This window comes from Harpia harpyja, chromosome 21, assembly GCF_026419915.1.
Source record: "Harpia harpyja isolate bHarHar1 chromosome 21, bHarHar1 primary haplotype, whole genome shotgun sequence".
NCBI classification, from domain to species: domain Eukaryota; kingdom Metazoa; phylum Chordata; class Aves; order Accipitriformes; family Accipitridae; genus Harpia; species Harpia harpyja.
In genome coordinates this window covers 1467894-1490775 of record NC_068960.1, presented here as the reverse complement: position 1 = coordinate 1490775, position 22882 = coordinate 1467894, and the positions used below count along the sequence as shown (strand labels likewise).

Sequence of the window (22882 nt, the reverse complement as noted above, 5' to 3'; positions counted from 1 at the left end):
GTAAGTAGCAGGGCCGTGTCCGGCTGGTAAGAAAGCACCATTGCAGCACTTGGTGAGAGCATGGTGGAGATCTCCACCCTCCACTCGCTCTTAGCCAGCATGGGAAACAGCTTTTGTGGTGACCAGCGGTTCAAACCCAAAAGCTTGACCAAAGCTTTCTGAGCCGTCTTTCCTTCCAGAGAAATGCTGGTAGGGACGGCTGAGCGTGCCAGCAGCCGCCATTCGCATGTGGCCACAGCCTGCATTGGCAGCAGGTCCCTTCTTAGACCTGAGATGAAACCCAGCCATTTGGTAAGCAGAAGGGATTCTGGTCTGTACCAGACCCGCAGTGCAGCTGTTTTTCCTTGAGCCATTTCTCTCAGTCTTTCCTGGAGAGTGCCCAGCCTGCCATGCGATCCCTGGATGACCTGCAGCACAAGGCCATGGAAGAATTCAGCAAGGTGTTGTCCTTCTTTGGGGAAGACTCGAAAATGACAACTTCTGAAGCTTTCTTTGGCATTTTTGCAGAATTCATTAGCAAGTTTGAGGTGAGTTGCACTTTTCAAAGCTAGCCCGCAAGTGGTTTCCTGTTAGATGTCAGTGAAGCGTTTTACTTACATGTGAGCTGTGGGAACGAGACGAGATTTTTGTGAGCACATGTACCTGAACGTCTGTAAAATGCAATTTTTCTAACAAACATACACGTTGGCTGGCCAGTGCAGGAGGCTGAGGTGAGGGTTGATGGTCCAAGCACCAGCTCCAGGGAGAGTAAAGCAGATGTTGTCATGGTCTGATGTTCTTGGTTAACGAAAGCTGGGTCGGAGCACCACAAAGCAGATACAAGGACTCACAGGGCTTGTCCAGCAGGAAGCCGGGGAAGAATTAAGTCTGTAGTGGCCAGTACCATTGAAGCATCTCCCTGTCCACACCAGCTGCCCCTGCCTGATCCTCAGCTCCTGCTCTTTGCTCTCTCCCTGCAGCGGGCACTCAGCGATGTGCAGGTTGGCGAGAGCCAGCGCAGCCCCAGGATGACCTCCCCCCTTGCCTGGTGACGGGCCTGCAGCAATGCGAGGTGCAACAATTTATTGCCAACAAAGTGCAATTTGCTCCCATTGAGTTTGGTTGTAAATACGCTGCTGTCACCTGCTACCACTAAGGAGAACCAAGGACCAAAGGGTCGGGGCAGTTTGGACACTGAAAAGGCACCACAGGTGATAGTGGATGGATGCGAGGGTGAGGCACAGGGACATGAAGGTAAACACTGCGCTGGTCTTGACAACAGCTTTCTTGGCATCCTCCATTTCCAGCATATGACTGAGTCAAGGATTTCAGACACATCTGGCTAAAACCTCATTCTCCCGTGTTTCCAGAACACGTATAACTGGCACCAGCAGTTGCTGGAGACCTTCCCCCCAGCCAGTACCCAAGCGTGGCTGTGCAAGGAGTCAGCCCTCGCAGGATATAACTTTCCCCAGGCAGGCACTGCTCATCCCTGCCAGCCTCGGGGCCGGGGTTAGAGCCCAGCCACGGACTCCCTGGGGAGGCAGAGCAGGTCAGGCGAGGAAGGGAGCATGGGGGGACAAGGACTGCCACCAGCTCCTGCTCCCCCAGGACCCTGAGGAGCAACGCTGCTGAGCCCCTCTCAAATCCCTCTCGAAGCCCTTCTCCCCTTGAGCTGCACCGTGGGGCTGGAGCTCCACCTGAACAGACCCTAACAGAGAGGTTGCCGGAGGTGGCCCAGAGGCTTTAATCCCCTGCCGTTGCCAGCTAGTGGCAATGGAAAGCAATATGACCTTGCAGAACCCTTCTGGCATGTCCGTGTGGTCCCACATACAGATCCAGTCTGGTTCTACCCAGCTGTGCTGGAGAGGACAGAAAGCCCAGAGTCCTTCCCGGCCATCAGCTTTGCTTAAAGGTGTGGCAGAGACTGGCAGGTCTTGAATTCTTCCCAAGAGTTTAACATCATCAGCAGTAGACTTATTTGAACTCGCCAGGAGACATAAATCCCTGAGTGTTTTGGTGCCTCCTGGGAAAGTACCAAACCCTCGGTAGCCTAAAAATGAGTGGGAGTCCTCTGCAGCCCCGAGTACTGCTCCCAAGGCACGAGGCACGGCAGAGAGCAGCGAGAAACACATCCCCTGCCCTCCTGTATTCACTCCGGAGGGCTGAAGTCCTGAGAATCCCTTTACTGTATGACTAGTCGTTCATGCTGAATATACCCAGGGAACTCTAGAAGCATGCACGTCCATCTTTCAACAACGTCTGATTGTTATTTAGATGACTTAATTCCCTCCGAGATGTCCCCTGGGACAAAAGGGCTAGCAGCATCCCATGGGCAGTGCACGTGCCTCCGGGCGACGCAGTGCCCCGAGAGCTTTACAGCAGCAAACCTACAGTGCGTTAATATTGTGAGGCATTACTCTGTGCAAAACGCATCCGTTGCCTTTCAAACCCGATGCTCCAACGTCGTGCCCTGCGGAAGCACTCCAGCAAGCCGTAGCGTAGGTAACCTTCCTCCCGCCTATTGCCAGAGCAAGAGCTCTTACTGAAGCCTTTGCTCAAGTACAGAATCACCAACTGGTGCATTATTTATGGGAGACCTTATGACCATCAAATCTTTGGTTTTTCAGTATTTTTTTAAACCCTGCTGTAGAAAGTGAAGTATCTTTTCACAAGCATTCTCAGTTTATACAGCTTTAAGTGCCAGGTAGTTTCTAGCGTTGTGTTCCCAGAGGTCTGGCCCCGTCTGTCTCTGCCTCTTCTGCCCTGACGGCGGTGACAGGGCAATGCTCACTCAGCTCCTCTTTCCGTTTTGGATGTCGCACACTGTATTCAGTTGATTTTTTTTTTTTTTCTAAAAACATATTCAATATTTAAACCACTGGAGGTTCTTTTGAAACTGTCATTACAAATGTGAAAATGCTGTACATAGATTTTGCTACATGTTGTAACTTTCCAAAATAGTTAGAACTCCAATCCCTTTGGTATTTTTATGTGAATATTTTCAAAGAACCAGAACTTCTGACACATGGTTATTATTTGATAATGGGACTATGTATATTCACAGTTCAGTCTCTACCCAATGCCTATGTGCTATTCCTAAAATAAAGCTACTGCCTTCTGCCTCATGACTGCATGTACCTCTGTGTTCTGTCAAAAATTGCTTCGTATGACAGCTGCAGGTGAAGGTGTGAGGAATTCTGCATCTGGCTCTTCTGTGACTACACTTCTTAATATTGGCCCCTTACACCTACAGGAGAGAGATGCAGGATTTGACCTTGTTGGGTTCGGGCTGGTACAGGGAAAATAACTGCATAACTCTGAAAAGACCTGCTTGCGTGCCAGCATGCAGGCCAGCGTGATGAATATGAGCAGCAAATTCTTAAAATAGTATGGATTTTTTCTGCAGCCTTCAGAAGAAAACATTTAGTGAGCATATGAGCCAGTGAATTGTTTCCCTGTGAAAAGGAATTCTTGGCTGAGGTTGAGTTTATGTCCCCGGAGCAATTTATCTCCCTTTACACTAACAGCAGACAGATAGGGACCGGCTTCATATCAGATTTCCTGGTTGTAGTTTAGCTTGTTTACAGCAGCCTGCTCAATCACTGGTTCCTCCCTGGAGGCCACAGCATCGGCAACTGTAAAACGGCTCTGAAGAGAGTTAATAAAAATGTTATGGGTGGAAGTCCCTCGCTGGGCATATGCATTTAAAGCGCTCAAACCCCTCCTGATGTTTTTTTAGCCCTCCCAGCCGATCGAGCCTGGCTCTTCTGCAGCCCTGGGGATCTCGAGGTGCCCAGCGCGGCCATCAAACTTCCCACCGCACGGTCCAGCGCGGCCCGGGCTGCGGTCCATAAACCGCCACAGAAATGATGACCCGGAGCCTCCTTTGCAGCGTGGTACACGCAACAGTCGGCATCATTCACCGCACTCACTTGTTGTTTTGCTCTTTCTTGATAACTGCAAACATTAGGTAATTTTTCCCCAGACTCAGTGTACTGGCTGGACGCTCTCCTTTTAGCCTTGTACAGCCCAGCGTCAGCCTTGATCATGGGATCGTCTTCACAGGAAAGCCAGTCCTCGGAAAGGAAATAATAACTCAGGCAGCAGCCCGGGGTCAGTGCGGGGAACGCAGCCGTGGCTCCTGCTCCACGGGGTGCCGCTTCCATCCTCTGACAGAGACAGGGAAACCGTGACCCTGAAATCCCAGGTTACATTCCAAACCTTGGATTATTTAAGGATTTTCACTCTGTCCTGTGACAAATGGGGGTGGGAAAAACCTCAAAGAGGAAATGAGCAGCTTTAGTAAAGTCGTGGTGAAGACATGATGGCAGCTCCAGTTGGTGGACTGGCTGGGATAAAGTAGCACCAGGCTGGCAACTCCAAGCCCAGGTGGAACCACATATGAACCCTCCCTCTAAGTATCTTGATAATGGTTTGAAGGGCCACAATCCGTAATTATTTTCCAGGTGCCATCAAAGATGCCAAAGAGACAAACAGAGGTCTCAGCTTCAGTCCGGAAGGGCTGGAATTCAGGAAAAAGTGGCATAGAGTGGGAGGTAGCACAAGGCACCTGGATGCTGAATTTGAAGCCTTTGAGGATCCACCTTGTTCTAACACAATTTAGGAAAATCTGGGTTTTCCAAATTCTAGCAGATCAAATTAAAGCATCTCCAATCGCAAGATTCAAAGACCTTTAGTTACGTTCATCAGAATTGTGAGCCGAGTGTGAAACAATGAGATAAAATACAGATACTAGGTTTTTCCAACTTTCCTTTCTGGTTTTGTAGACTCTGGGGTGCCTTTTTTTTTTTTTTAACTTGCTGGTGTTGTCAATCTAGAAAACTCAAAAGTGAAGGCGAGAGCTGAATTTCTGATTCTAGCAGCTGAGATTGTCAGAGAAGGGGTAAGTTTCACAAAACCTTTGGTAAAAGCAGTGCAGTTCATTGCAACATTAAATGACTAGTGAGTGAAAGAGACAAAAGCAGCACCTGTGCTCAGAGATGCTGCTCACGCCCGGCCAGCGACGCGGGACCGGCGTTCCCTGGGGGCTGCCCTGCTTTGGCTGAGACTTTCACCCAGGTGTCGCAGAAGAGCTGAGGACTCGCCAGAAAAACGTGTCCTTAGGGGATCACAGACATTAAAATTTGGGTTGATAACTCCACCGTCAGGATATGGATTAGGCTTGTGTAAGGACAGTGCCCATGCTCGATCTGCCCTGCCAGCTAGCAGGTTACCTGCCCGGCAAGAGACATGGGGCTTCTCGGTAGTGCTGCCCTGGGGCTCTCTGCACCCCGATTTCAGAGATGTACGAGCTGCCTCCTGCCACAGTCTCTCGCTGTGCTGGAAGGTCCCTCTTCAGCATCATTCTCTGTGTGTTATTTGGCTGTAAGTGTTTATCAGGTTTTTCAGAGAGGTGATGCTGAAGCCAAAACCTCCAGCCTGGTCCCCGAAGGGAACTCGATTCTGGGATTAACCTACAGACTCAGAAATGAGTTATGAACCCCAGCCCACAGATGAGTTCTGCTCTTTGTAAGGCTTAGGCATAAAACTAGAGACAGGACTAGCTGTCAGCTCTCCCCTGTGTCACAGGCTGTCAGCTTGAGAGGACATCAGCACGGATTTGTTTTTATTGTTACTTGTCCCTTCTCTAGCTGCGCAGATTGCCTAAGAGAATGGCACTCTGTGGAGTTTGACCCATGAGCCCTGATAGTGAAAATAATACACTTCTCACCAGAGCCACGGGAGACCGAAGGAGTAACTTCGGGCAATTAGTTTAACTTTGACTATAAATATTCCTTCTCATTCCTTGTGACATCGTTAACAGCTCTGCTGGCAAATCCCGATTCTCTGGCAATATTTAAGCTGCCTGTCAGTTGGCAGAGGCTTGGTGGTGCCCGGCGCAGGGAACAGAATGAGACCCAGCTGAGCGCAGTAAGTTCCCTTTCAGCTTCTACCGCGAGTCGGGGAGCTCCGGTTGGTGTGTGGGTTCGGGGCTGCTGCTGGGCTGCGTTTCGGCCCCGGCGAGCAGTGGTGTCTTTAGGAGGTGGATGGACCTGGGAATGCTTTAAAAAATCCCGTTGAGGAGGCATTTAGAGCGATACAGTCCCGACGGGTTACTCGAGACCCACGTGGGCTGCGTCTCTCCCGGCACCATTGATAAAGGGCTGGCTTCAGCGGCTTCATTTCAATGCCACGGATGTTCCTTCCTCACAATCTCTGGCGGGGAAAGCGCTGCCGCCTGTGCCAGGAACCGAGGGACACCGGGCTGTGAGCTGAATTCACAAAACGGGCAAAATTTCCACTGGGCCGTGGCAGGGTTAGGATCTGAAATCAGAGCAACCGAGTCTACTGCATCTTTCCTAATGCCCAGCCTCACCCCACGGCTCTGGGAGCCGCAAGAGGAGCTTTAACCAGGCACCTGTATTCAGCTCCAGGAATTTCCCCTGGAGCATATCCCGCGTTTCCTTTTTTTACTGACGGGCATGACAAATGCCTGCAAGAGCTCTGCCCCAGATCCGCACGCCATTCAGAGGGAAAGACACAACACTCTCCTGCATGTGTGGCTGAATCCCATCTGAGACTGAGCATACGTAGCTTATAGTGCTGGCGGTACTGCCGGTGCTAACCACCTGCTGCAGGCCCTGAGATGGGAGGTGTCTCGGGATGGAAAGAAACAGCAATATCAGAGCTGCCAAAGAGAAAGTAGGAGGTGTTAGAGCGGGGTTAGCAACTTCCCAAGGCTGGCATACCAAACCCTATTTTTCTTTTCCTAGTTAGAGGTTAAGCATGCCAGTAAAAACTCAGCAACAGCCAAGATACATTGCCTCTTAAAGAGGTAAGATAGCACTGATCTTCTGATCATCAGCACCCTGCATCCTTGCAAGGCAGAAGCTCCCAAGGAATTCAGTGGGATCCAGGGTCTTTATAAGGCACAGAAAAGGCTCTTCCAAGGTGCTGCAAGTCCCCGGTCCCAGCCCGGCGCTGCCACTCCACCAGAACATGGCTCTGTACCATCCCTGGCTCTTGCGCTGGAGGCTGCTGATGTCTCGGGAGACAATCCCTCAGCTGTGGAAAGCGGGCGATGGGATGGTATCTGCCACCAGAAAACTCCTTATTTATTGCCTGACCTTTTCGTAAATGCACGAGCCCAGCAGCCCCGCTCCAGGCAGAGCCCGCGCTGCAGGACCGGGTGTAGCGGGGACGCAGGGCAGGGCTCGCCCTCCCGAATGCTTCCCAGCAGGAGACATCGCTGCAGCTCCGTCACCGCGGCGCTTGCGACTCCGTTCCCTCTCCGCTTTGCTCACACACCTGGGCAGGAGGTGCCCGGCGGTGCCGGCGGTGCCACCGATGCCACCGGTGCCAGGAGAGCAGCCAGTTGCGCTTGGGGCAAGTCTTCGGGCCACGGGTGAGTAAAGGGCAGGCTCCAGCTGCAGTTCGACACCTCGACAAGGGGGTGAAGCTGGCGGAGGTTGTGAAACACGCAACCGAGGGACAGGGCGGCTGTTTCGGTCTGTGCTTTGCTGCACACCGGGCGTTCAGAGGAAGAACTTGTTCGACCACTTGTTGTCCGACCGTCCACCCCGGGAGCCCCGGGCTGGTGCAAGCCACCCTTCGCCCCACCTTCTTCAGCTTTTTGGCAAGGGGGAGCTTATAAGTGTCACCTTACAAGTGCAAGAGAGGCCAAAGGACCTGGCCAGCCGCGTAGGTGGGAGGAGGACGAGGACCAGCAGACACTGGTGACGCCGGGACCGGACCCGGAGCTGAGCCGGCTGCGAGGCGGTGCCGAGGCCGGGGAGTGCCGGCTCTGCCCCTCTTCGGAGGAACCGTCTCCTCGGCTCAGCAGGGTAAGAGAAATAATCCCGAATCTGCTCCGTGGCTCCAGCGCGGCAGTGAGGTGCCGGGCCCGGCGATCCCTGGTGACCGACGGTGGCCACCGCCGAGCCAGGGACTCCCCGGGGTGTGCTTGGCCGCACCAGGGCTGCCGCTCGCCTCCTGTCCTGCTCTCAAAGCCTAGGTGAGGGCAGGAGGAGGTAGCGAGGAGGGACTGCATTAATTCAAATACCTGACCAACCTCCTCGCATGGACTTTATCCTGCCCCTCTGCCGAAGGGCAGCAGCCTGGCACCGTGGGGCACTCCGGAGAGCTCCCGAGAGCCCTTGCAGGTGTCCCACAGTGGTGCCACGTCTCCTCATCAGGCGCTTCTGGAGAAGAAAATGAGTTTTTATTCCTGTGGGAAACACAGGAGTATCTCACCCGCAGGAAATGCCTCTGCGGGCTGGTGTGCAGGAGGGAGCCCCAGCTCCGGCACCGGCTCTTCTGCCGCTTGGTGCCGGTCCCGCACCACCGCACTGTCTGCCGGCGGTGCTTGCTGCTCATCCCCGCTGCCCCGGCCCGCTCCAGCATGGCAGAGGGTTCCTCCATCCCTGTGCTCAGCAACACGCTGCCAGCCTCCGTTCCCGATAAGGGAGTTCTCGGAGAGGGCAGTGCCTGCTCGCTGGGAAGTCAGCCTTACTCAGGAGGAGACCCAAGCACTCTCTGCACCCAAGTTCGAGCTCTCGCTGGAGCAAAGGAGGAAAATGCTATTGCTGCTGGAGCAGTTCATGTGTCTTCGCATCCCAGCGGCTCATCACGGGCACATTCCTGGCAGCGGCTTCTCATCGAGGCCAGTCCTGCAGTGCTGCTCCACTGGGACCTCAGGCTGTCATCACTGGCTGTGCCACGTCCCGGTCCTTTCCTCTGGCTATTTCAGCTACTTACACCTTCTCTAATGCACCCATTTCTCCACCAGTTAGAGAATTATCCACTGCATAAGAAATCCAACCAACTCACGATGGGCCTGCCTGCTGGCAGCATCTTCACGTCTCAGAAAGGGAGTCACGGATGAAGGCAAATGCCAGAGACAAGAGCCTTCTCCACAGCTCCAGCACGAGTAGCACCGCAGCCAGAACCACAGAGCCAGTAACCCCTGAATTATTCAAGAAACAGTCAACACCTTCATGGTGCTGCCACATCCTCTCCTAACCATGCAACCCATTTTTTAACAGATATATGCATCAATACAAAGAAGCACTCGGCCTGCATAAGAAACCATGGAGACCACCAGCAGCACTCCATCCTCTGTGACCCCCCCGTGGGATGTGTTTCCCCAGAAGACGCTGGACTCCATAGACATTGCTGTTCTTGTGCTGTACTTCATATTTGTCCTCGTGGTTGGGCTGTGGGTAAGCAGATACTGTTAAAAACTTTCATGTGTGCCCTGTTATACTGAAAAATATGGCTGGGTTGGCCTCAAATTATTTTACTTTGGCTCGAATCAAGCTGCGCTTCCCTGGATTCAACTAAGCAAGCCGAAGGACAGAGTTTACAGGTCCTTTTCCTCGCTTCAGCCTGGGGAAGTGTCCTCACTGCTCCAGAGGAGAGCTGTTCAGCTCTAGTGTTTGCCAAGGTTTTGAGAACCCTTGTAAGGAAGAGGTCATCTAAGTACAAAGTATTGCTAATAATAATGTTTTGTTCATCCAGGAAGGAATTGTGGTCCTGTAAATCACCTGTGCTTGTCTGCACTGGTCTCGACAGCAGATTCCGTAAATTAAAAATACTGTTTATATAAAATTAAGGCAGAAGTACATCCTTTTGGCGTGACTTTTGTAATAGCAAAAGCACACTCTGGCTGTCATAAGGCAGAGATGAATAGTTGCTCCCTTCAAATGTGGTGCATAACTCACGTTGCATGAAACTATCTGAAATCTCTGAGGAACAGGAGTCAATGAGCAATACGTGCAATGCCGAGCATTTCTCTTGGCTGCACCTAATAACTAGGGATGTCTGTAGTTCTTGTCCAAAATTGCTTGCCTTCCTCACGGATCTGGAGTGATTTAGTTTGCTTATCACAGAAAACATTTAATCAGAATGCTGAGATGATAGAAAACTTTGCACGTGGCTTACAGCATTGGCCGGTTGCCTCCCTCATCTGCTGCTCTCTCGTCCCCCAGGATTTCCCAGCAGCAACTGGAGGTCCTTCAAGAAACCCTTTACTCCCATCTGATGACAGTACAGGGTTTCCCACTGGGGAAATTGCTTGGTGATGCTCTGAGCAGCAACTGAAATGATTGTTGAAACCTGTGTTCTGTTTTTCTGCTTTCCCAGTCCATGTGGAAGACGCAGCGCAGCACTGTAAAAGGCTACTTTCTAGCTGGAGGACAGATGGTTTGGTGGCCTGTAAGTATCTTTACCGTTACACTGCTTGTGCCCCTAGGCTACAGCAAGACTGAAAAGCACTTCTGTCCAAGCAGAACTTATTTCTTCAAACAGAAAGAAAACCCAAAACCAAAAGCCTTCCATGTTTTGCAAAGACCCAGTTATAATAGTGGGGTTTTCTTCCATATTTGAGACTGGAGAAGTGGCGCGGATGCAGGGCACCTGCCAGAGCCCTGCACCCCACGAGAGACAGCCTGCCGGCTTGCAAAGTCTGACTGGTTCTGCATGCTTTGATCTGGAGATTTCCAGAATTAACTGGGTGGTCCCATCATGGATACAGCTTTATGTTGAGCCAGTCTGCTAGGTGGGGTATTTTTCATTTGGGCTGGTCTGGTGAGTCAGTATGTACTAATATAAGAACCTGATGATCTGACATATCTATTTGTTACCTCCACCTTCTGCTCTGCTCCCCCGCAAGAGACTAGACACTGGTTTGGAAGCAGGATGGTCCTAAACATGCCCACAAATGAGCAACAGGCCGCGAATGATGAAAGAAGCTGGAGAGAGGTGCCAGAGTCACTGAACATGTAGGCAAAAGAAGAAGGTGGCAAAGGGTGACAAGGATTTCACATCCTCTGTAGTCATGAGTGGGGGAACAGCATCACCATGTTCTCACCAGGCTGAGAACAACGCCTTGTTCCAGGGCCAGATCCCATTTCCTATCTTTCTCCAGGTGGGCGCATCCCTGTTTGCCAGCAATGTTGGAAGTGGCCACTTCATCGGCCTGGCTGGGTCGGGAGCCGCCTCGGGAATTGCCGCGACAGCCTACGAGTGGAATGTGAGTGTGGCTCGGCGGCTCTGTAGCCATCTCCGTGGTGTACAGGGCAACTCCAACACCAACGAGTCACCACACAAGGGTGTAGGTCTGGCAGCTCCAAAGGCTCAGGCTCCTGCTGCAGGAGCGAGAAATCACCACCAGCTGCTGGGGGTTTGAGGGCTCTGAGGGATAACCCAGCCCTCGTATTCCCATCGATCCACCTGGTTGCAGCCTTGACCAGCATCACTGACCGTCCTTTCCATTTGCTTTGCAGGGGATGTTTTGTGTTTTGGTGCTGGCCTGGCTATTCCTTCCGATTTACATAGCAGCAGGAGTAAGTAGATGGGATGTTGTGTCCATCAATGATTTGCTGGTATTTAAACCACCTGTTTGGCTCCTGAGCTTAACCATCTCTTGCTGCACCTGTGCTTCTTCTGGAAGGCAGGACATGAGCCATGGTGCACCCAGCTGCTCCGGGGGCCTGGGCTAAAGCGGAGGAGAGCTGCTGCCTGGGAACAGCACTGAGGGTTCGGGTGTGGGGGCCGGAGTGCTCCGCTACCCCTGGCAATGCAGTAGAGTTGCTCCATCTCCTGAGGAGATGGACGGAGGCTCTCACATCACAGTTTATAGTGAGCCTTCTGCCAGACATTACAGCAAAGTCGGTGCTTGCTAAGCTGTCGTGCTGGCCTAAGTAGACAACCGAGAACCAAATACCAGCACAGGGCAGCTAGCAGGGCCCTTCTGGTCTTCTACCAATGCAAGCCGCCCACACCGGCTCCGTGGGTGAGCCCTCAGCAATTCATGGGTGCAACCGCGTACCACCCTCTCTGACGGTATGCCTCTCGCGTAGGTTACTACCATGCCAGAATACCTGCAGAAACGTTTTGGAGGCAAAAGAATTCAGATGTTCCTGGCGATTCTCTACTTGTTCATCTATATCTTCACCAAAATATCAGTAAGTAGAAAAAAATGGAAACAGACTGAATTCAATTCTCTTTGGAAATGTGTTGATCAGCAAGGCTGAGAAATGCAACTACTGGCCCTTCCCTGTATTAGCAGAAAAGGGTGTATCATCAAAATACCTAAGGAAGACAGACTATAGTTGTTTTGAGAACCTACACAAAAAGAATAACTTTTATTTTTTTTCCCCATTAAGTATCTGAATGCTTGCTACAGTAGGAGGGAAAGCTAGGTGTCAATGTCCTGAGCAACAGTTTATTGAAAAGTTGAGTTGTGAGTGTGGATGCATTTGTTGTTAGATTTTGTACATCTGGCAGCTTACCCACTTTCTTCCCTTTGCATATTTATTGCCTGCGCAGACAGCAAATGCTGTTATGTGCAGGATGAATAAGAATGGAGGAGTTGGTATGTGTTTAGGTGAAAAGAGTTTAGTGATTTATTGCACCTGTTTGATGTAGTGCCTTGAATAAATAACTGAATCAACCCTTGCGCAACACCTCACTAGCTGTTTATTAACCGTGCAGCAGTGCATTAATCTGTGAAATCAGACAAGTCCCTGCCGGTGTTTTTCCTGTATGTACAGGGCCAAAGTGGGACGCGCCGTCTGACACACGCCTGCCTGTGTCCCCTCTGAAACGGACACTAGTCACGGGGTTCAGGTGGCACCGAGGAGCTAGGCTCAGGTTCTCCTCTAGAAAAAAACGAACCGTTTGATGGAAATCTCTGATAATGAGTCCTGTATTCAGGATGCTTTTATATCTGTCTGTCATTCTGTGGTCTGCAGTTTGCCTATCCTAATGCTCTCCTAAAACGCAGCATTTTCACGTAGCTGCAGAGCTCGTTGGTCAGGGCTGGGTCCCAGCCCCGAGGACACTCTTCCTTATTATCTTGCTGTCACCGTGTCAGCAGGGAGGAATTCGCATTACGGCAAACCGGTGCTGGGGCTGGCGGCAGGCCGAGGCACCCGGGGAAGGTTTGCACCGCCGGTGCTCCGGTCCCCCGGCCAGCGCAGCTCTCCCCACCCAGCTCACTGGTGCTCCGGGGAAGAGATAAGCTCACCCCACCCAAATGCCTTTTTCTCGGAGAGCTGTGCGTGCTCCCCCACTCTCGGGACAGCTCCGTCGTCACCCTCCCTGTCACCCCCATGACCAGTCATAATAAACTGTCTAAATACCGAATTGAGCCTGGTCCTAATGCACAGTAGGCAGGAGCTGGGGCTGCAGAGGGATGTGCCACGCGGAGAAGACGCTGCGGGGAGCTGGGGAGTCACGAGCTTTACAAAACAGACTGGTCCCACTAAAGGAGACAGCCTGGTCAGCTAAATGTTCACTCTCCCTGGCACTACCAGCTTTGAGGGACTCGGTAATATCATCATTGCAACTGTGATAACTATCCTCTTTCTCTAGGTCGACATGTATGCTGGGGCCCTCTTCATTCAGCAAGCCTTACACTGGGACCTCTATATCGCCGTGGCAGGCCTGCTGGCAATCACGGCCGTTTACACTGTCGCGGGTACGTGGCTGAGTTTCAGATCATACCACAGATCCTGCTGAGTGAGCTGAGCATGTTCACGCGATGCACCGTGCATCCTCATGCTCGTGGCAGGAGTCCTGCGTTTCCCATACAATCTGGTTTTGCCATGAGTGTGGATAAAGGGGGGGAAAAAAAGCAATTGACAACGCCTGTTAAGAAAAAATTACCAGGTAAGAGTAAATGAATACACCTTATAAGGCCATACCAGGTACGGATGCATGTCAGTTCTGCTTTAAGGAGAAGCTATGCTTGAGGCATTTGCACAATACATTTTTCCTCTGGGCTTTTTGGAGGTATGAGTGATTTACATAACAATGAGCCGTGTAATGCAGAAAGCATTGTCAATCTTGGATGCCCTTTCAGGGCTTATGAGTGGCCAAATGGAAAAAAGCCATGCACGGAGTAAGCAGCAAATCCCAAGCAAATAAAGGTTGCTCCTTTCCCAGTGCTCACCCCTAGTGATATTGCTCATAAAAATGCCCCCCCCCCTTTTTTTCTTCTCTTTCTTATTCAGCTTGGGCTTTGTTTTGGAGCTTTTCCATGTATTTCCTGTAGAAGTACTTATACTGGACTTTGGCTTTTTAGTGACAAAATGGTGACTCATTATGATTCAAAACATGAGAAATTTCAGCCAAAGTGTCATGCAAAGCAATTGGCCAAACTGCCCCCCAACACGGTCAAAACACGCCAGCCTGCCAGGCACGGGGCTCGGCTTACGCTGCTTGTCAAAAACTTGTGCAAAGTGTGAGATGCTATGACAGAACAAACCCAGTTTCCCACAGTTTGCTGCTTCTCTGTAATTTTAGGTGGCCTGGCAGCTGTGATATACACAGATGCTCTGCAAACTCTAATCATGCTGATCGGGGCTGTGACTCTCATGGTCTTCAGTAAGTACTTCCCTGGGGTTTTATTACTAAAACTATGATAGAAGCTTTACCAAGTACTACAAACAAGCTGGATCATCACAACTGATTACTCAACTGATGTTCTGGGAACTGCTTTCTATATATTCTCCTGTTGGAATATATGCTCATACAAATAATCTTACAGTATTTCTTTATGTGGTAAAAATGCATGAGTACTCCCTGAAAAATCTCTGAAGAAATACGTTCTGAAGCACTATTACAGGTGAACAAGCACCTTCTCTAGCCAGCAGTTGTAGTGTTATGCTATCCCCCAGCCCAATGTTAGAGTCAATAGCTTCTGATTTTTAAAGAACACTTGTGAAGGATCACCCACAGCAAACTACAGAGACTGAAAATCAGAGCACCAACCCAGGAAGATGTGATAACTGCTTCTCATGACCTATTCCAGGCTTTGTTGAAGTTGGTGGTCTTGAAGGTTTGCAGACAAAATACTTCGATGCCATTCCCAGCACCCGCAAGGAAAACAGTAGCTGTGGCTTGCCAAGAGAAGATGCTTTTCACATTTTCCGAGACCCTGTTCACTCTGACCTTCCCTGGCCAGGAGTTTTGGTGGGAATGACCATTCCATCCCTGTGGTACTGGTGTACAGATCAGGTGGGATACTGCTTACTCCTTTGTCTGGTTTCAAGAACATGCTATTGCTTGTTTAAATCTGATTACAAACTTAAGGTTTGCAAGGTAGTCTGGACTGGTTTACTATTTCTGATGGGAATTCAGTAAAATCTGATGGTTTCAATCCTAAAGATGCAAAACTTCAGATGCACAACTAAATTTTGGGAATCATTTCAATGTAAAAAGGGGTAAGAATGTGTTTGTGAGTTAATCCCAGTCTATAAAGATATTTTATGTTTGTGGTTTGTTGTTTGTTTTTTTTTTAACTTAAGCCTTTCACTTCTTCTGAACCACCTGTGAATTCACTCTTTCCACTTTCCAGGGGTCTGATTACCCTCCTAGGGACATCAGAGCCAGCAAGACTGAAGCCCTAAGCAACCTCCTGATGTTCCTGCAGTACTCTTATTTAAGTCACTTTACTTGTTTCAGACTCTGTCCTGCTTTGACAGGAGGGCTACTGACCTGGCCCGGCTTAGCCATTGGGTTAGGGAAGTCCCAAACAAGAGAAGAAGAAAAGAAAATTCTAAGCCTGAGTATGATTAGTCAAGGAACAGATTATGCAGCATGGTATACTGCAGAAGCAAGGCTCAGATTTGATGACACAAGCAGTGCCTTTCAGGTCTACGTTTCTGTAAGGTACTCGGGATCTGAAGCAAGAATTATAAAGCTACAGCCAAGCTCTGTGTTCACCCTTCTAAGATTTCAATAGTTTAGAGGAGGATAAAGTGTACGCATGAATGCAGTCGGTATCATGTCATCTACAGCTAGCTGCTCTCTGCTGACAGCAGACCAAACACATTTCTTAATTTCTAGGTCATCGTTCAGAGGTCCCTTGCTGCTAAAAATCTCTCTCACGCCAAAGGAGGCTCCTTGATGACCTCTTACTTGAAAATTTTGCCCCTCTTTATGATGGTGATGCCGGGCATGATCAGTCGGATTCTCTTCCCGGGTAAGTGCTGAAGGAGAGATCTGTTCCCTCTATTTATCACTACTGGTTGTGCCTACTCTATGGAGCTGGAACGGCCTTTACCAAGTAAGTTAAAAGGTTGTAATGCATCAAATGCCCAACATATGATGAAATTTTCTTCCAGTTATAAGCTGGAGAATGCACATCCTCCTACAGCAGACTCCAGACACCTGTTGCACAACCCGCTGCTCCGTGTGCTAGAGCAGTTGGCTGTCATCCTTTCTCATAGCAGTGGTGCTGATCTATTCTGAGCTTGCTACCTGCAGCTGCTCTGCGTTTTGATCATGCACTTAGGCCCCCTCCTGCACCCAGAGTGTTAGTCCTCCTGCAATTTAAATTTGAGGCACTGGGAGAAATCCTAACACACCACCTTGGATGCCATAAACTGCTCGCTGGGTGGGAATGTGTGGATGTGCTTGTCCGTGAGGAGCTGTGCCAGAGGTTGGTGGATAGCCTTAGTCCTCAAGTGAGCAACATTCCTAGAGAAGAATTAGACATGCAAGGCAGGTCAGCTACCTATACTGATTCTATCTTTTGCATGGAAGGAAAAAAAGGAAAACAGAGAAGCCCAATCCTGCCCTTTCTCACTGTGTTGAGATAGTCCTCTCTCATCTGCTCGAAGCTTTCCAAGCTTTCCAGTATTTCACCTAGAAAGCAGTTTACAACATTCAGTAGACTAACCCGGTTAGATATATTGGTTTATTGTGGCTACGGAATACTGCTTCTCACTCCCCCCTGCTTATTTTAGATCTGGTGGCTTGTGCAGATGCAGAAATTTGCCGAAAAATCTGTGGCAACCCATCTGGCTGTTCGGATATTGCTTATCCTAAGCTGGTCATAGAACTTCTGCCTGTAGGTAAGGAGCTTGGTAATGGTGCTGGCACTGATGGGTATGGTACGCACCAGCCAAAAGGCATCCGTGAGAGAAGTTCGGAGAGGAAAATACCCTGCAACTATAATTTCAGTGGGGTTTATGTTGGGCTTGGTGAGACAGTGGCAAGGGACAGCATGCAACAGGAGAGCTAGGTGATGATCCAGTATCCAGAGGTCTAATTCAGTCAAATTTGGATAAGAGATAAAGTGCAGATATTTAACAATGAGAATCAATTGTTAACACCTCCCTATCACTGCCATTTTAAAACTGGGGATAAAAACATTTTTAAAAGTCTGTTCTAGTTCAAAGAAGAATTCGAGGACATCCTACAGTGGGGTTATTGGGGATTCCTCAGGGGACCTGTACTTCTTCTGTTTCTAGGACTCAGGGGCCTGATGATGTCAGTGATGATAGCAGCTCTCATGTCCTCCCTGACTTCCATCTTTAATAGTGCCAGCACCATTTTCACCATGGACCTCTGGAAACACTTCCGTCCTCGTTGCTCTGAGTGGGAACTCATGATTGTTGGCAGGTATGGAGAATTAGGACATGCATATTATATCAGAGCCTGAGCATTAGAGAGACATCTCGGCACACCTGGCAGCCTGCTGCCCCTGTACAGATGTAGTATCTTCATATTGCACAGGTTTGGTAGAGGACTGGAGTGGAGGCCTTATGGTTACAAGAGATCTCAGTTGGAGTCTTGCAAGCTGAGCAATTGGAAAAGAATGGCCTGAGCTAACAGTAATGGCATCTTTTTCTTGCACAGGGTCTTTGTGTTGCTGCTCACTGTGGTCTCCATCCTGTGGATCCCACTGGTACAGGCTGGCCAGGGAGGGCAGCTCTTTATTTACATCCAGTCGATCAGCTCCTACCTGCAGCCCCCTGTGGCAATGGTGTTTATACTGGGTTGCTTCTGGAAAAGAGCAAATGAAAAGGTAACAACTCTGCTGCGCTCAGCACGGTCACTTCTGTGGCCTTGCTGTCCTCACGAGGGTCTTGCGGTTCAAACCACTGCCCCAGGCTGCAGTTCTGCTGCCTCCTGTAGTGTTTGGGAGAACGGATGCACCCAGACCTCTGCACAACCCAAGCAACCATCACCAATACAGGAGGGAGCAATGCCTGCTGTTTTTCAAAGACTCCACTGGCATTTCAGAAGGAGATGACTGCATCGCTCCATTGCAGGGTGTCCTTCACAAATCTTGAAGCCTGTTAGGGTCTTATTAGCCATCAGCTTGTTTATTAAATGGCCTCGTATTATCTGCATCAGGGGGGCTACAGAAGGCATAGTGAGCCCAGAGAGTGAAGAAGCCAGGCCAAATGGCATCAGGAGTCCTAAACCTCCAGTTTCTCCACAAAGAGAAACTTTGTGGTGCTGGGCTTCGGTTATGCGGAAAGCAGTTGTCAGCCCCCTGGGGTTAAGGCAGCCATTAGGATAAAAATATCACTCTTCGAAGTGTTCTAGCATAAGATGTTATCCTTCCCCTCCATACCAAAACTAATGACCCACTTGACCCCCCAGAGGAGAGGTACCAGGCTACTGTAACAGCACTGGCAGACCTAGATAGCAAGAGCAGGAGGAAAAGAAGTCCACCAAAAAAACAGCAAGAAGAAAGCCTGGCCAGCTTGTAGCCTGAGAATGTGGGTATAGCCCTGGATCCTGGGTGGATGCATGCTTCTTGCTCCAATAAAGAATACCCTTCCTTTCCTAGGGCGCGTTCTGGGGCCTGGTGTTTGGGCTGCTGCTGGGCGTCATTCGGCTGGTGCTGGACTTCATCTACCCAGAGCCCCAGTGCGGGGAGACCGACCTCCGACCAGGCGTGGTGAAGTACATGCACTATCTCTACTTCTCCATGGTCTTGGCCGTGATCTCCACGCTCACTGTGCTGGTCGTGAGCATGCTCACAGAACCCCCCTCGGAAGAAATGGTGCGTCACCCCTTCAGATTTCTTTTGTTATTTGTAAATGGTTTCCAGGATGCCCCACGCTACATCCATGGGAATAATGTGGGGATAAAGAATCTGGAAATGGAAGTTTCCATTCATTCTTTATTTATGATCACATCTGCAATAACCTGTAACAGCAATCCCTCCTCTGCTCCAGCACCCTGCTGCCATTTAAGTTTTTGGTCCCATAAATCCAGAGTCCCACCCTGGAAACTGGTCAACAGTAGATGCTACAAAGAGCTGTTCTTAAGTTCAAACATGTGTGTTTAATCCATGACAAATTAGCTTTTTCCCTCTATTTTCCAAGAAATTCCAGCTTCTGGGTCATCTTTATCAACTCTCTTACTAATTTAGTGAGGAACCATTTTTACTCGCAGAAAAAGAGAAATCAAGGGCAGAGAGCACACTTCCTCTGGAACAGGTTTGTGCCAGTTTGACTATTTTCAATAGATATATTGAGGCTACAGAAACACATTAATAGCAGAAAGGAGGGCCAGAGGGACCTTCAGAAATCATACAGCCAACGCATCCTCTTGCTTCAAGACAGGACTAACCTGACAGATTTCTGAAAGACCTGGTGAACTTATTCTTAGAAATCCCCAGAGAGGAAGAATGCCCAGGGAGGGGTGTGATCAATTTGAGAGCTCACCTGCCCTCCCAGGAGCAGTTTCTCCTCATCTCCAACCTGAATCTTTCTAGCTTCATGTTGTGCTCATCCCTTCCTGTCCGCCCTATCGTTGATATTGAGAACATTCCTCCTTAATGAGTCTTTTACATATTTGAAGAAAATTATCATGTCTCCCACCTGTCTTCTCTTCTCTCAACAACCCCAGTTCTTTGAATCATTCCTCCCTGGCCACAATTTCCATTCTTTTTGCTCCCTTCACTGACCTGCTCTCAGTCTGCATCCAGTGACGGTCCCGTGCAGAAATGCCGCCTCCTCAGTGAGTGAAGAATGCCATCCTTCAGAGAGTGTAGCTGTAGAAACAGCTGTTGTGTTCCAGACAAAACTAAACCCAACACGCTGATGGTAGCCATCGCTTCCGTAGTTACCAGCTGAGCACTTGGCTGTTCACCTGCTCCAACAGAGCAGGAGAACAGATTTCAGCCCCTCTAAGTATTCTCTCTGCAGGCTACTCTACTGCTAAGGTAGTCCTTTAAACAACCATGAAAGCAGTTTTCTTTAACACCACTCTTCATGCCATCAGATAAGTCGGCTTACCTGGTTCACACGTGGGGATCTACCAGTCAAGAAAGACCTAGCAGTCAGCCCTTCCCCTGATGCTGCAAAAGGAGTGTGTGAAGCTGAGCGTCCAGCTCTCCAGATTGATATAAGCATTGCTTCTGAAAATAGTTCAAATGATAATAAATGTAAGTGCTCCAACATCGTATTCAGTAATACCTACACTTAACAACCCTAGGCATTATGTAAAGGCTTTGAAGACAAGAAACGTTAAAACTACTTCCTCTGGATTTCTGTAACTTCAGGGCATGCTAAAAGCTTTTTACCTGGCAGTTTTACCTAAGCAGAAGTTTAGTTTCTTTTCCATCTCTTGATGGCATTACATATGCTTGAAATCAAGAAGGAGCTGGATGGGATACAGAAAGCCATGCCCATTATCCTGCACTAGCGACTGGTGCTGCTTGCACCTGCTGCAAGGAGAACTGGTTGAAAAAGGGGAGGGTGGAGGAAAACCACAATTATTTTCATGAAATTCCATTTCTGTTTTTCAGTGATGTTTTCTGATCGACTCTAGCAGCAGGGAGAACCCAGAGCCCTGGGCGGAGTTCTTGACAGATCAGTGAAGGAGGATTTACATTTTTTAAAACTTGTACTTGTCGGTATTAGGTACAAACATGCATAGCAACTCATTCTGCATTTTCCAGCGATGATTATCATCACTTGTTTTTGCCAGGCTTGGGACACTGTTTATGTAACTTTGCAGCTTTTGCTGTGTATTCCTTTGATCTATAAAAAGCTGTTGAAAAGATCAGTAAGTTAATGAGTTACGGTGCAGATCTCCCAACTGCCGGGAGATCTCACGTTTGTTGTGCATGAGCGCTGTCTTCCCGGCATTTAGTCGTGTACGCCCTAACCCACACCAGAGCTGGGAAAATTCCATTTACACGTGTGTGGCGTGGAGTAAACCTAAATGGACTAGAGCATGCCACTTGCAAGAGGAAGCTGATGGGCACCAAGCAGCTACAGCTGAGCTTTTAGGTTTGGTCTACTGTTACCGTTTCTTAAACTGTTGAGCACAGCAGAACTAGAGCTCAGAGCTCCAGGGAAGGATGCAATTGGTACTACAGCCCCAAAAGATGCTAATAGCAGGGCTTCCTACACCTCAGGATAGCTAGTGTAAAGAATGCTGGTGCGTTTTTGCATCAAAACCCATTGTACAGGACCACACTGATACATTCCTGGGATTTGTTTGGTTGGCAAGACTTACACCTCACTATTCACTGTCTTTTTAGGTACAACTAACACCAAAGGGAAGTCGAAGCTGATGACCACTTTTCTGTGGCTCTGCGGGATGGAGCGCAAACAGGAAAACGCCGAGAACGCGGCACCAACTAAACCCGAGCCGCTTCCCATGGCTTCCCTGGAGGAGAAACCGCTGGTGAAACATGTCCTGAACATCAACTTGCTATTATGTGTATGTGCTGGGCTCTTTCTCTGGGCCTACTTCGCATAGCAGTTGGGCTATTCGATTCCAGATGACATCAACTAATTTTAATTGGTGTAAATAATAATAATTAGCAGAGGGTTAATGTAATTCTTAATGCTTTCTAAATTTTATTTAAGAAGACAGACCCTCCTCCCTAATCCTTTCCTTATTTCTAATGGGGGCCTGGCTGTGAAAGGTGCTGAGCGCTCGGCACCATCACCGTCAGACCCGCACTGGCAACAACAAGATGGGTGTAAAGAGCTCAGGCAGGCAGCTAGGCAGAAGAGGTTTGTTTGGTCATTTTAAATATTTAATTACGCTCTTTGGGGTTAGAGCACTGCCTGGAATTCAGGAAATCTGGATTCCCTTCCTATTTATGCCTCTATAACCAGCTACAACCACTTGGTTCCCCTTTGGTTCAGCTCCTCTACCCTCCAGGGCTGAGTAACCCCTCCAAGTGCCCGGCGGAGGGCCGAGGCCTCTCGTCCGTGCTCCGTCGGAGCAGCGAGCCGTGCCCCGCTGGCTCAGCCGTGCCCGTTTAGCTTCCTCCGTCAGTGCGGCGGGCAGAAGCGTCTGTGCAATTAGCGCTCACGGGCCCGCCGCCGCTTCTGGGCGACGTTAGCGCTCGGGGCCTGCCCGCCTCGCAACCTCCCCTCGCGGCGCTGCGATGGCGGGGCCGGCCAGCCGGCCGACGCCAGCGCCCAGTGTGGAAACTGCCCCAAAACTGTCATCGGGGGCACCCGAAGGAACCCAACCAGCCCAAACCCACTGGGTGCTGCCAGGGAAGAGGTGTCCGGCGGCACCCCCTCGCCTGCCGGGGAGGGCCGGGCACCCCGCAGCCATTCCGCCAGCACTCCCAACGCCAAGACCCTCGACCACCTTCCACCTGGCTTTGTGTAGCTGCAGATAAACTTATTAAAAGAGCGAGAGCTGCTCCCTGCCTGCCTGGAGTGTGTGGGGCTCGGGGGGGTGGCCGTGGGGGGGGTGGTGGTGGTGCTGCTGCCCGACACCTCGGGCTCCACCGGCCCCTCGCAGGCTCCAGGCCTCGGCGGCCATGTCGGAGGAGGCCCCGGCGGCCATGTCGGAGGAGGCCCCGGCGCTGGGGCGGCCGGATTCACCAGAGCCCGCAGCTCTGGAGCGGCAGAACCTGCTGGCCGTGCGGCGGGAGAGGCTGGGCCACGCCGGGCAGGTGGGAAAGAGGAGGAGGAGGATGAGGCGGCGGCGGGGCCGGGCTGGTGCGAGCGGGCCTCGCGTCTTCTGGGCTCTCCTCTCCCCGCAGCGCCGGTTCCCGCTCCACAGGCTGCTGGTGGTGGCCCGGCTGGGCGAGGGGACGGCGGCGGAGGAGGTGGCAGGTGGGTGCCCGCCCCGGCCACGGGGTGATGGTGGTGGGGGGGACGGGACA

The 22882-nt window shown here is 50.3% G+C and overlaps 2 protein-coding genes across 13 annotated transcripts in view; both read left to right on the top strand.

Moving 5' to 3' along the window:
- Window positions 1-3110, top strand: part of GRID2IP (Grid2 interacting protein) — a 43702-nt gene extending 40592 nt beyond the window's left edge. For all 9 annotated transcript variants that reach the window (XM_052772314.1, XM_052772313.1, XM_052772315.1 and 6 more), the window contains 2 exons: window positions 363-527; window positions 960-3110. In XM_052772314.1, the coding sequence (XP_052628274.1) occupies window positions 363-527; window positions 960-1031 (237 nt within the window). In that variant the 3' untranslated portion in view covers window positions 1032-3110. The remainder of the gene's footprint in view (window positions 1-362; window positions 528-959) is intronic.
- A 2517-nt stretch (window positions 3111-5627) lies between these two features.
- SLC5A11 (solute carrier family 5 member 11) lies at window positions 5628-22415 on the top strand. 4 transcript variants are annotated; one of them, XM_052772334.1, is made up of 16 exons: window positions 5628-5913; window positions 9027-9203; window positions 10126-10197; window positions 10910-11014; window positions 11268-11327; window positions 11844-11948; window positions 13360-13465; window positions 14293-14373; window positions 14801-15006; window positions 15838-15973; window positions 16740-16847; window positions 17247-17397; window positions 17635-17803; window positions 18578-18793; window positions 20020-20182; window positions 21287-22415. In XM_052772334.1, the coding sequence occupies exons 2-16, from the start codon at window positions 9072-9074 to the stop codon at window positions 21505-21507; spliced, it is 2031 nt and encodes a 676-aa protein (XP_052628294.1). In that variant the 5' UTR covers window positions 5628-5913; window positions 9027-9071; the 3' UTR covers window positions 21508-22415. The 4 variants fall into 4 exon arrangements, 3 of the variants coding, with proteins under 3 accessions (XP_052628294.1, XP_052628295.1, XP_052628296.1); XM_052772335.1 differs by having other exon boundaries at window positions 20546-21400; XR_008232774.1 differs by lacking the exon at window positions 21287-22415 and having other exon boundaries at window positions 18578-19232; window positions 20020-20127.
- Window positions 22416-22882: the final 467 nt, after the last annotated feature.

Coding starts and splice junctions, on each gene's coding strand:
- SLC5A11 (XM_052772334.1), top strand. CDS start 9,072: ATGGAGACCACCAGCAGCACTCCATCCTCTGTGACCCCCCCGTGGGAT. Junction 15,007..15,837: donor GGTACTGGTGTACAGATCAG/GTGGGATACTGC, acceptor CTTAATTTCTAG/GTCATCGTTCAGAGGTCCCT. Junction 18,794..20,019: donor AACCCCCCTCGGAAGAAATG/GTGCGTCACCCC, acceptor TCATGCCATCAG/ATAAGTCGGCTTACCTGGTT.